General features: G+C 34.1%; 4 protein-coding genes and 1 non-coding gene across 6 annotated transcripts; 4 read left to right on the forward strand and 1 right to left on the reverse strand.

Moving 5' to 3' along the window:
• Positions 1-215: 215 nt before the first annotated feature.
• On the reverse strand, positions 216-3,933 carry LOC103857055 (flavone 3'-O-methyltransferase 1). Of its 2 annotated transcripts, XM_018657682.2 has the most exons (5): positions 3,422-3,907; positions 2,280-2,590; positions 2,123-2,187; positions 1,680-2,013; positions 216-323 (listed from the first exon to the last, which is right to left on the reverse strand). In XM_018657682.2, the coding sequence occupies exons 1-4, from the start codon at positions 3,835-3,837 to the stop codon at positions 1,711-1,713; spliced, it is 1,095 nt and encodes a 364-aa protein (XP_018513198.1). In that variant the 5' UTR covers positions 3,838-3,907; the 3' UTR covers positions 216-323; positions 1,680-1,710. The 2 variants fall into 2 exon arrangements, with proteins under 2 accessions (XP_018513198.1, XP_009132451.1); XM_009134203.3 differs by lacking the exon at positions 216-323 and having other exon boundaries at positions 1,697-2,013; positions 3,422-3,933.
• Positions 3,934-4,186: 253 nt separating this feature from the next.
• LOC103857056 lies at positions 4,187-7,825 on the forward strand. Its single transcript, XM_009134204.3, has 3 exons — positions 4,187-7,224; positions 7,313-7,399; positions 7,555-7,825. Exons 1-3 carry the CDS (start codon positions 6,892-6,894, stop codon positions 7,681-7,683), a joined length of 549 nt encoding a protein of 182 aa, XP_009132452.1. The 5' UTR covers positions 4,187-6,891; the 3' UTR covers positions 7,684-7,825.
• Positions 7,826-8,601: 776 nt separating this feature from the next.
• LOC103857057 (stomatin-like protein 2, mitochondrial) lies at positions 8,602-11,328 on the forward strand. Its single transcript, XM_009134205.3, has 9 exons — positions 8,602-8,957; positions 9,079-9,322; positions 9,402-9,551; positions 9,949-10,006; positions 10,091-10,183; positions 10,301-10,399; positions 10,497-10,588; positions 10,816-10,875; positions 10,999-11,328. The coding sequence occupies exons 1-9, from the start codon at positions 8,809-8,811 to the stop codon at positions 11,137-11,139; spliced, it is 1,086 nt and encodes a 361-aa protein (XP_009132453.2). The 5' UTR covers positions 8,602-8,808; the 3' UTR covers positions 11,140-11,328.
• A 239-nt stretch (positions 11,329-11,567) lies between these two features.
• Positions 11,568-12,674, forward strand: LOC103857227 (MARCKS-related protein 1-A-like). The gene is made up of 2 exons (XM_009134405.3): positions 11,568-11,897; positions 11,997-12,674. The coding sequence occupies exons 1-2, from the start codon at positions 11,787-11,789 to the stop codon at positions 12,243-12,245; spliced, it is 360 nt and encodes a 119-aa protein (XP_009132653.1). The 5' UTR covers positions 11,568-11,786; the 3' UTR covers positions 12,246-12,674.
• Positions 12,521-12,671, forward strand: LOC117133090. The gene has a single exon (XR_004456932.1). It is a non-coding gene; the product is annotated as a U4 spliceosomal RNA (small nuclear RNA).
• Positions 12,675-12,752: the final 78 nt, after the last annotated feature.

The raw sequence follows: 12,752 nt of genomic DNA on the forward strand, positions 1-12,752 counted from the left end.
GGTTGTTAGAAACATCAACTGAGTGGTTCGAGTATGCACTATGAATTGGTTGGGTCGACTTGGGTTCGTTTCGTTGGTTTAAGCGGTTCGGTTCAGTTTTGTCCATCACTGGATTTTTGACTTGCTTCAATAATAGTTTCTCAGTATTTTATTTTTCTTTAGTTACATAAGTTGTTTGTTCCAAACAAATAAGATACATCAATAACCAGATAAGTGAAAACTTTAGATCAATCTCTTAATAAACCATTATTACACATCATAGTTTTAAAACAAAGACGGTGAAGTAGACGTACATGAAAGCAATGTTTACATATAATATCATTACTAGATTTTGACCCGCGCAGGCGCGCAGGTATATATTTTGAAAAATATGTTGATATTTGCTTTTTCATGTAATTATTAGGGTTTTACAAAATGAATCCAAGAAACAGAACCGATACCGATCCGAAAATATAATACCAAACCCGAACATAAATTGATTAAATATTCAAATTATTCAAAATTTTGTTATTTAGAAAACCAAATCTGATCCGAACCGAAGTATTCAGATACCCGAATTTATCTAAAAATAGATTTATGTACTTATATATATTAATTATTTTTAGATTTAACGTATATAAAATATTAAGAATGATACTTTTAAATTGGTTTAAATACTTGAATATATATATATATATATAGATAGTCAAAAGTAAATATCTACAATAGTTAAAGTATACTCAAATCACCAAAAATACTTAAAATAATTATTGATTCAGTATCCAAAATTTTAAATCAAGCCAATTGATATGTTAAGCTTAGGTATTCTAACATATGTTATTCAAATTTATAGGTAATATATTATTTTATTTATATATTTTGAGAAATTTAAAATAGGTAATGATTTAAAACTTTTAAAATAATTTAAATGGATTATCCAAACGCGAACCATTCCCGCAGAGATCCGAATCAAACTCAAACCAAAATTTAGAAACATCCTAACAGGGCTTAAATCTTTGACCCCGAAAACCCGAAACACAAACCGATCAGAACCAAACCCGTTTGGGTGCCCGAAATCCCATCCCTATTCATTATTATATATCGTATACTGTCATTATATAATTAATCGTATTTTATACGTACCATCATATAAATAATTACATATATTATATTTTTAAAACTTAATATGAAATATAAAAACCATAATTTGAGTTGGTATTTCAAATTGGGCTTTGTATTGTATTTTTGTTATATATATTGACAACATTTTTTTATAATGGTTATTGAAAAATAGTTTAGTAAAAATCTATTTTTAAATATATGTATTATTTTTTAATCAATTTTTGATATAAATGAACTTTAAATTATTATTTTGATTTGAAATATGTGTATAAAGTTTAAATTTTGTTTTATGGTTAGTTTAGAAAAGAAAAAGTTTTAGACAATTAGATTGACCCGTTTTCGTATATTTTAAATCTGGCCCAGATAGATAGTTTCTTATAATATGATGGACTTTTAATTTTTCTTAATTACATAAGCCCATTACTTTTTTCTTAATACTACTATCCTTGTTTCCAAACAAAATTAATTTTTTTTTTTTAAAGACTACAATTCATGTTTCCAAACATTCCAAATTTGTTTAATAATCTTATTCAAGTCTTCAAACACTCCAATTTTGTACTTGAGTTTTAATAAGATAGATTACATGGATTGTGTGTGTGTGTGTGTGTCTTACATCTTTTTGAGCAGCTCAATAACGTAAACACCAAAAGCATTGCAGGCAACATTGATGCCTTTGAAGCCTGATCCTTTAGCTAATGCCTCGAACTCCTTCTCGGTCCGTTCTTTGCCTCCAGGGTTGTGAGCCAACATAATGCAATCAACATGGACTACTTGTTTGGTCGAGAGGCTTGAGTCTGGTGTCTCTGGAAGTATACACTCTGCTAGTATCACTTTTCCATCCTCTGGAAGCGCCTCGTAGCAGTTCTTCAAGAATTTCACGCAGTGTTCATCGCTCCAGTCGTGGCATATCCACTGTTACAACAATGAAACAAATCAAAACGTTTTGAGATTTAATTTCCTTGATTAGTTACTTATAAATGTCAAAAGAGTTTTCGGTATAGGAGCTTTGGTTATTACTAACCTTCATGAAAATTGCATCACCTTTAGGGACACTTACAAACATATCTCCTCCAACATGATCAATACCTGTATTAAATTTAACAATTACTCAAATCTCTTAATCATATGTAAATGAAATCATATATAGTATTGTGAAATGTTAGGAAAATGTAATATACCGGGATGAGAAGTAGCTTCTTCGATGACATGTGGGAGATCAAAGTTGATGCCTTTAAGGTCAGGGTACTTAGAGACAATCATTTTGAGAGTAGCACCAATGCCACCACCAACGTCAACCAAAGAAGTCAAACCCTCAAAACCCTTATAGGTCTCGAGAATCTTCTTCATTGTAATGGTTGAATGGTTAGACATTCCATTGTTGAATACCGTGTTGAACCTTAGATCCTTCCCGTGGTACTCAAAAGCGCTCATTCCATAAGCCTTGTTGAATGGAATCCCACCATCAAGAATTGCATCTTTCAAATGGTACCTGAAACAAGTATCGTTGGTATGAGTTTAAGAAAACACACACATTCACACAAAGCTTAATCTAACCGTTTTTATTTATCACTAGTTAGGATATTTTTTTATAAATTGATCTCAAGATAATCTATTGATCAGACTTGATCCACCTGAGGTTGATTATAATTGGTTATCATGATAGAGCTGCCGGTATGCAAAGAGAACCAGCCGGTTTGAAATTATGTTTCTATATTCCTTTGCTAGCTGCTAAATAACCGGAAGACCGGTTCTCTTCTTATTATAGTTTCCTTAAATGATCCTCAATAAAGGGAAGAACAATTACATCTTCTCTATTTAGAACCATGAAACACGTTGACAAGAAAATGAAACACAAAATAAAATAATAATGATGGAGAGTGTTTTCTGCAAAAAAAAAAAAAAAACCTCTACATTGAATACAACAAAAATATTTAAAGCTATGAAACAACTAGAGTACAGAGTGTGTTTTTTAATTTTCCTCTTATTATTTTGTATAGTACTAGCAAACAAAAATTTCAACGATAGAGCTCGCTTAACCACTAAAAATATTATATAGTTTTTTAGTGGAAGCAGATATAGAAAACGTGTCAACGCATCATTTTGTCTGATTGTCTATGACACTTTGTGGCCGAGTCTCTCTCATCTTTTACCTTTGCACAATTCAATTTTAATCATCACATGATTCACATCAACCAAGAACCATAGCTTATGAAACAACATTATCAAGAAGCTTTTTTTTCTAACTTTTTTTTTTTTCTAACTTGATATAGCACAAAATCCATCAAATAAAGATGTCATGGTTATATCGTAAAAAACTTACCAGCTTTCCATGAGAACCTTGTCTTGGTTCATAAGACAAAGAGCAGCTATAGAGACACCATCTTCGTTCTTGGTCAAGTACTTGCAAACCGGACCAAGCCCGTAAATCCTCTCGACGCTGTCTCCGCCGGGAATGGTTCGGTTGGAGCAGGTGAGGATGGAGTAAGACGTGAGAAGACGGAGGATTCGGTCGAGCATGACCGGAGCTTCGGGGTTTTTGGTCTGAAGTTTAGAAGCAATCTCAGAGGGAGACATCGGAGAAGAGTTCTTGGCCATGATCTCGAGAAGATCAAGGTCTAGCGCGGACTTTAAAACCATGGGAAGGACGGAGGCGCTGGCTAGCTGCATGGCAAAGAGAGCGGCTTCGTCGTCGGTGACTTGTACCGGAGTTATCTGTGTCTCCGCCGTTGATCCCATTTTTCTTGAAATCTCTAAGATATTCTTGGAATGTTTCTTTTTCTTTTGTTTCTCTGTTTTGAGAGGAGTGTGTGATGGGTGAGAAGTAGGACGTTATGAGGTTTATTTATATGAAAATATATTACAAGAAGGTAGACAAGTGGCATTTTTTATTTTAACTCAAGTTTCTGATCTAGCTTAATCACATGGTCCAATTAAATGAAAACAATTCAGAATTTTTTTGTATTTTAGTATCATTAAATAAGCCTGCTATTTCTGAAGTATTTCATTTACGATCCCTTCTAGAGAAACAAGTACACTAAAATATGTGCGTTTATTTCATCCATACCCTTTTAAACACTGGAAATTGTGATTTATTATGCTGGCCCATACCGACTTTAACGTCTTTTTGTTATATTGAATATATGTTAAACTTTCTATAATTTTTTTTTTTTTGACAAAGTGCTAAACTTTCTATAAATTTCGGTAGCAGTAACTAGTCTTCCATTTTTAGTGAGACTTGGCTAGTACTTGACAATTCTATGTACTGCTAACTTTTGTTTTTTACAAAGCAGGTTATATCTAAAATTAATCATAACTTTTTTTAAGTTTGCATCACTCTTACATTTATTCTTCTTACTAAAAAACTACGCCAACATTTTTCTTAAGTGTTAATAAGTCATATATAAGTATATAACCCATAAGCTCACCATCAATTTTTTTTCTAGCATATCAGATTTCGTCTACTAAAAAGAAATTTGTCATCAAAGTTTTCTAACCAAAAAAAAAAGAATATATCCTAAATCTGATATAAAGCCGATGATAAATCCCTAACTGGTTTTAGATTTTCAATGTTTAACTGTTTAGCTTAATTAATAACAGTTGTACAAAAGAGAATTATAGATAAAACATAAAACTGTTAAACTATAAAAATCAAGATACAAAAAAATGAAAGAGTAGATGCGTTAAGGGGAAAATGAAAATATGCTAACTATTAATTAAGAATGTGTGGATTTTATGTATCATGAAAACTATAGAAAATAAATTTATTAATGATTTTAACCAGAAACTAGTACACTAAAAACTATTAATTGAAGACTATCTTAAAATTATAAACCGTTCAGAAAGAAAGAAAAAGACCACTTTAAGATTAGATACATCAATCATAAATAAACTCATAAAAGGAAAAATGAACGAGGCTTGACACTTGAGAAGACTATGCAAATGTAATACTGGGACAGATGGTATGGTGGGTAGAACCGACACGCCATTTCTAATTAATTGCAACCCACTTTTGCTTAATGTCGTATCATTTTATTCAACGCTAAATCATTTCATCGACATTTTGCTTTCATAGAATGTTAGAAACAATGGATTGGAAAGTTTAACCTAATACATTGAATTAATTTACATTAATAAATATATAATTATTTATGAAAAAGTTTGGTATAAGATTCTTCTTCTCAGTTGTGAACTACGTAGTATTTTAGCTAGGGATGGTCACAAACATTTGTCTCGTCATATTTTGTTGTTTTCAACCAATTTCGATCCAAAATTCTTGTTTCATATAAAAATTCATTTTTCAAAATATAACAAGATGATATGTATTTAAATGTAGTATTTTCAAATTTTCGATCCAAAATTCTTGAGAAAAATATCTTTGAGAAAGTCTGTAGTATTTTGCAATCTATAATTATTAAATAATTCAACTGGGTAAGTATTTTTGTAACAAAAATATCAAAGATAATTCATTCTAATATGTGATGAATATCGGTTAACAATTAAAAATGCCGTTGCAAGTAATAATTTGTTAGTTGCAAAAAAGAAAGTAATAATTTGTTAATTATTTAAGTCATAGTTGGTTGTATATGTCCTCAAATTTTTTTGACCGAATTGTTTTTTTTATATTCGTTCACACCAACCACACCAACCATTCTCACCTACTCCTTTGAAAGATGCTGTGAACACTTCTGAATTGAAATGGATCGTTCCGACGTACATGTATTATGTTCGCTTATTATTAGATATGTTTTTCTGAAATTGGTAATTTCATTCATTTAATTAGAAAATCGTGTTATATATAATCGGGTTAAATAGTAGAAAAAAATAAGTATTTTTTTATTAAACATTTAAATATGATTTATGTCCGTTAAAACATTTGTTAGCTTTGTTTTCCAAAGAACATTTTGTTTTATATTAAAAAGGTTGAAAAGTATAGCATATTTTTATATAAAACCCATCGTACTATTAAAATCCTCCAAATGATATGAACAGCTCACACTGAGATAATTTAGGTTAAATCTGTGTGATAAACCATTTCTAAATTATGATTGGATCATAAATAATGTTTGGATAAAAAAAATTTGATATCGGTTTAATAAAATTAATATACTTTTTATAATTATTTTAATTAATTAACGTGAAATTAGAAATTTGTATCAATTATCTCAATTTTTTAGAAATTATAAATTTGTATCAATTATCTCAATTTCAGAAATTAGAAATTTTTTTTGTCAAAACGAGTCTATAATAGCAATTTGGAAAGAAACAAAAATCAGATATCTTAATTTTAATAAAAAGAAGAATCCAAAGTCCTACCTACTACCGTGTTAGTGATACGTCATGATCAAGAAAGTTCATTTGTATCAATTAAAGGATAATAAAACAGCGTTATCGATGTAATCTGTTACCTTTTTGGCACCTAAATGAATTGTAAGTAAAATAAATGGAAACACGAAATGAGGTGTACATCCTTTTGGTTGGTTGTTCTACATGAAACAACTAATGATTCGGAGCTTTTGGTATTCGTGAGAGGAGTCACTTCTATTTTTTGTACGTTAATGGTTATTTGAAGGTATTTTGGGGAAATTTCCATATTATCATAACAACCAACCAAACTGATTCAGTTCATTATCTTTTATATTTGTAGTTTTGGGAAAATAACTGGGCCTAAATTATGGGCCAAGGGCTAACGTGACTAAGGCAAGAAGTCAGAAAGTCGGAAACAACTAGAGGAAGAGAAACGTTTGGACTCTCACTCTTTTTCCTTTCGATCTGTGCAAGTTGAGAGAGAAAATGGAGACGAATAAAAAAGAAATGACTCCTCTCAGAGGTATACTCTGTCTGAAAAACAGTCAAGACATGAAGAGAATTGAGGAGACAGAGGACTGCTTCATTCTAGATTGCGACACTTTGGATTCTTTCGACTTTAAAATGGAGATCAAGAAAGAAGCAACTCCCCTCAGAAACATATTATGTCTGAAAAACAGACAAGACATGAAGAGAATCGAGGAGACAGAAGACTGCTTCATTCTTGATTTCGACCCTTTTGATTCTTTCGACTTTAAAAAACTCTCAGTCTCCAGTGATGATGATAAAGATCTGGATATTATCCATGAGACAGGCCAGGTCTTAGTTTTGAAGTTTAGGGATTACTTCTAGGTTTATCTCTATTTTTGCTCTAACTTTATTTTTTGAAAATGTGATGAAATCTCAGGTGGCTTGTAGGGATTACCCACATCCAAGACACCTGTGCTTGACTTTTCCCTTTGGATCAACTCCCAATGCAACCCATTGTCGTCTGGTAATTACTTGTCTCTTTCTTTCTAAAGGATTTAAGGAAAAAATAAGTATGAAATTGGTGACTTTGGTGTTCAAGTATCTATGAAACTGTCTTTTCCTCCTTTTGATATGGCAAGTATTTTAACTATAGAGATTAACATGAATGAATATATGCAGTGTTACTGTTGCGTCTGCGATAAGCCTGCACCTTGTGCACAATGGATGTCGCATTGCAATACTTCAGAGGACTCTATGGTGCGGAAGCTACCAACCCCTGAGAGCCAGAGCTTCTATTACTCCGATTAATATCATCTTTTTGTTGACAGTTTCTCCCTTGCGTTTTCACATCTTTGAATGAGTAGTAGATCAACATAGCCTTGGAAGACTATGGATTAACAATGCATAACTATTTAGTATGATATTTTTATGGGTGATTTGCTAGGCTATATTGTTTCTTGCTGAGGATTCGGTTACAAACCTCGGTAAAACGGGTCATATGTGCCTAAAGTTCATAAAATTGAAAGCACAAAGCAAATTTATATGCCTAAAGCTTTGTGCCACATAAAATAGAGGATTGTTGATTTGTTTCAATATTTCTGTAGTTACATAATTTTGTTCCAAATAAACACAAACCATATTCATATAACCACAAAAAAAAATCAGAAATTCAGAACCAAACCAAGCATTTCCGAGAATATATATAACTTCCATGTTCAAATACCAAAGTCCCTAGATTGAGTAGATGAGGCATGCCGCATGCATGTTACTAACTTACTATGTTAGCAGTGTAAGGTGTGATCAATGATCATGATGATTGTATGTGGACATGAGCATTATATATGTGTATGAGATTCGATCATGTTGCATTTTTCAATACTCAACTGCCCATGTTGCTTATCCGGAAGGGTTCAGTTTCTAATCTATCGTCAACAAATCTGTTTATGTAATTTGTACGTCTAGTTCTATCAATTCGTTCTTTTAAAATCCTATCTTGTAATTTTATGCACTTTATATTTTAGTTCATATTGAAATATTAGTGTAAAGCTCTTATTTCTAATTTTTCCAATAAAGGATATACATGTGACATTCTTATCTTAAAACCATGTCATAACTCATAATCTTATAATTAGAATCAGATAAACGTACAAGAAGGTTCATAATGAACCATCCGCGTTGACCAAAAAAAAAAACCCATCCGTAGGCAGGTCATTAGCTTTAATTTTGCTTTGGGGTCAAGCAAATAATCCAAACAATTTGTTTTTTCTTTTTTGCCTCTTCTCCAAGTTCTTTCTTTTCCATGGGTATATATATATATGTATGTATAGCCTGTCGAAGAAAATGAAAAAGAGATTTCAAAATCAAATAAAAAGATTTAAGAGAGTTTTAGTTTGTTGAGCTTCTTCCCCTTCCCAGAGTTAGTTACACAAAAAGATGATGATCCGTTCAAGAACCGCAGCTACCACCGCCGCTAGATCCTTGGGCTACCTCCGTCACTCTTCGGCTCTCGTTCACTCTCCCCTCCTCTCCGGCGCCACCGCCACCACTCCCTCCGTCCGCCACTTCACCTCTCCCGTCAACAGGTAAAATCTAAAGCTCAGGGTTTCGTAATCTCTCTGCGGAATGTGAATGGATTAGTCTAGCTTAGAGCTCGATTTGGTTGGTGATATGTTAGTTAATCGTCTTCTTCTTTGTTATATATAGCTACCAAATCAAGCCGCCGGTGAACTGGGGAATCCGAATCGTCCCGGAGAAGAGAGCCTGCGTGATTGAGCGGTTCGGCAAATACGTCAAGACGTTGGAGTCCGGGATCCACTTCCTCGTCCCCGGCGTGGATCGAATCGCCTACGTGCATTCGCTCAAGGAGGAAGCGATTCCGATTGGGAACCAGACTGCGATTACGAAGGATAACGTCAGCATCCACATCGATGGCGTTCTTTACGTCAAGGTTTGTTATCGTTATCTTTACTTCTTTGAATTACTTTTTAGATCTATGCTGAGTTTTTTTTTTTTTTTTTTTTTTGCAGATTGTGAATCCGCATCTGGCGTCTTACGGCGTTGAGAATCCGATCTACGCTGTTATGCAGTTGGCTCAGACCACTATGCGTAGTGAACTTGGGAAGATTACTCTTGACAAGACTTTTGAGGAACGAGATGCGTTGAATGTCAAGATTGTGGTTCGTTTTCTTTGCTTTTGGTCATGTTTAGTGCTTAAAGATTGCAGTTTGTTTAGCTTTTTTGATTGTTTAGTCATTGCTGGATCTGAGTTTAGTTGATAAGTGTTTGTATAATGCAGCTGGAGAATGCATTCGTAGTTTAATGTACTGAATATTACAAGCATGTGATGATTCTGTGACGCTGAATGAAAAGAATGTAGTGCATTTTCTTTTGCCTTAACTTGAGCTTAGTTTCGAATTGAACAGTTTGCAGTTTGCTTAGCTTTTTGGTTCTTTTAACTGTTTTCTGAGTCTGAGTTTAGTTTTTGTTAGATAAGAGTATGTAAAATGCAGCTGTTTAATGTATTGAATATTATTACAAGCATGTGATTGTTTTGAGATGGAATGATTCTTGCAGGAAGCAATCAATGTTGCTGCTAAAGATTGGGGTCTTGAGTGCCTTCGTTATGAGATAAGTGAGTACTTTTTTCTCTGTTTTGACTCTTTTGGTGGATTCTCTTGTTTGGCTATTTCTAAGTACATGTGTTGTTGTATTCCAGGGGATATCATGCCTCCTAATGGAGTGAGGGTTGCTATGGAGATGCAAGCTGAAGCTGAACGTAAAAAGAGAGCCCAGATTCTCGAGTCTGAAGGTAAACTAGCAGACTTGTGTTCTGTGATTGAACAGTGTGCTTTTGCTAGAGCTCAAGAATACAGAATTAAAGCCTGTTTAGCTTGTTTCTGATGATCTGTTTTACTGACTTGAACAGGAGAACGCCAAGCCCATATCAACATAGCTGATGGTAAGAAGAGTTCTGTAATCTTGGAATCAGAAGCTGCAAAGATGGACCAAGTCAATCGAGCATCAGGTTTGTATTAATTATATTTAGTAAGCATGAACGTAAGCCATTCTTTCTTCAGTTTTGTTTCATCACAACATTTCTTCTTTGTTGTATTGATTTTCAGGCGAGGCAGAAGCAATATTAGCTAGAGCACAAGCAACAGCGAGGGGGCTGACCATGTTATCTCAATCCCTCAAGGAAACTGGTGGAGTGGAGGTTAGTATAATATGAGATTAAACTGATGTTAGTCGTATGCTGCTACTTATAACTTGATCCTTCAGACGAGTTTGGTTTCACACATTGAGGCATCTAACCTTTGTTTCCCATAAATGATTCTCTCTGACAGATTCTAACTAGAGGTTTCTGTGGCTTATAGGACTTATAAGAAACTTGTTTAGCTTTCCAAAATAAAGACTCATTTTTGATCGTGTTGTAATATGCAGGCTGCGAGTTTGAGAGTTGCGGAGCAATACATTCAAGCTTTTGGGAACATAGCCAAGGAGGTAAACAACTATGAAACACAACTTTACCATACCATATAGTTATCTCATCCTATCTACTTGACAATCTCTTCCTCCCTTTGGGTATCAATCAAAAAGGGCTAATAAATTGTGCTCCATGGTTAGGGTACAACGATGCTGCTTCCGAGTTCAGCTGCAAATCCTGCAAACATGATCGCTCAAGCCTTGACAATGTACAAAAGCCTCGTCCCCAATGGTGGTATCCAAGAAACTTCAGCTGTGGAATCCTCGTCTAAAGCGAAATAGAAGTGGTGGTGGTGGTAGAAGAGCTAGGAACAATGATAATTCTTTTGATCTGTGTAACAGCTTTTCAGTTCGATATATGAGAAACAGTTTATCTTTCTAAGTTTGCAAACAGAAAAACAAATCTAAGCTCTAATTTCTGAAAGGAGATTTTTGCACCAAGTTTGGTCTTAAAATGTTTAGTTTCTGTTCTTTTGCATCTTCATTTCATCTGCATTGCTTGCCATTAAACAGATAATCCATGTAACAATATCCCTTTCTTGTTTGGTTGCTATTGTGGAGTGTCAAGTAGATTTTGTGACAAGGATAAGAAACTGTTGCTAGAAGAAGAACGGTGTTGAATAAATGTATTAGGTTTGTACTCCTGTTGACAGACGATAGCCTCAAAGAATCTAATGGTGACATGAACATTTTTTTGTCTTTTTCTTGAAATAGCATTTGTCTTGGCTGTCTGTACAACCACTGTATATATATATATATACCTCTTTATTGTCTTCTCCTATATTTATTTTCTCAGCATCTAATAAGGAAAAAAAACATAGTTTTGAAGCTTTTTAAAAAGGATCAGAAAGGGAGTTTCATTGTTGGCTCCACAGTTCTTCCCATCGTAATTTGTTTGTTTTTTAAACCGACTATTTTTGTTCAACACCATGGGAGCCTGTGCGAGCACACCTAAGGAGTCTGATATTCTTGAAACCCCTGCCACCACTGAAAACGCTGTCGTTGAGTCCAAGAACGTGGAAACCGAAGCTGTATCTCAGGTTTTGTGGATCAAATATCATTTTAGTTTCTGAGCTAAATAGCTAATGTTTTAGGTGAAACATGTGTAATTACTTTTGTTCTTCCCTGGCAACTTACAGGAGAAGGCAGCTGAAGTTGTTGCAGAGAAGAAGGAAGAGTCTACTGTAGATGAAGCAGAGGAAAATAAGGAAGCTGAACCAGCCAAACCTGCAGAGGTTGAACCAGCTCCAGAGGCTGTAAAGACCGAAGAAACTCAAGAAGCTGCTGTTGATGAGAAAGCTTCTGATGAGACTGAGCCACCAAAACAAGAGGAGGCTACAACAGCCAATGACACCAAAACTAAAGAAGAGCCTCTTGTAACCCTTTAAACTAATTTCTCAACTCTGTAATATGTATGTTTCTCATCATTGTCTTATTTCTATTGCTGCCACATGTAACCTAACACAATAAACTCATTTCTATAATTTTCCAGCGTGGTACGTATCTATTTGTTGGGCTTAGGTATAAATGGGCTTTAAATCAACTAATGGTTTTTTGTTTAAGTAAAGGTAAAGCTAAGTTTTTGTCCCACATCGAAAAAAGCAGTGGAGTTGATAGGTATTGCTTAGATATAAATAAAGAGGCTCTCTCTCACTTTCAAACCATCTTTGCGCTTGGGGCAATGACGCAGCTAATGAGGTACTAACCGAGGCGCGTCTATTGCTGGTTGAAAACTATTTCCAAACCCCCTCCTGGGTCTAAGCTTGTCTTGGGCCTTCGAGAATTTCTGGAAGGGCTCCCTTCGGGGTAAAGCCCTACAATTCTTAAGTTCAATTTTTTGGTTTGTAGCTTTATGATTATAGACTCAAAACGTTTTCTATTATCATTCTAAACCA

This window comes from Brassica rapa, chromosome A03 (assembly GCF_000309985.2).
Source record: "Brassica rapa cultivar Chiifu-401-42 chromosome A03, CAAS_Brap_v3.01, whole genome shotgun sequence".
In the NCBI taxonomy this organism is placed as follows: Eukaryota; Viridiplantae; Streptophyta; class Magnoliopsida; order Brassicales; family Brassicaceae; genus Brassica; species Brassica rapa.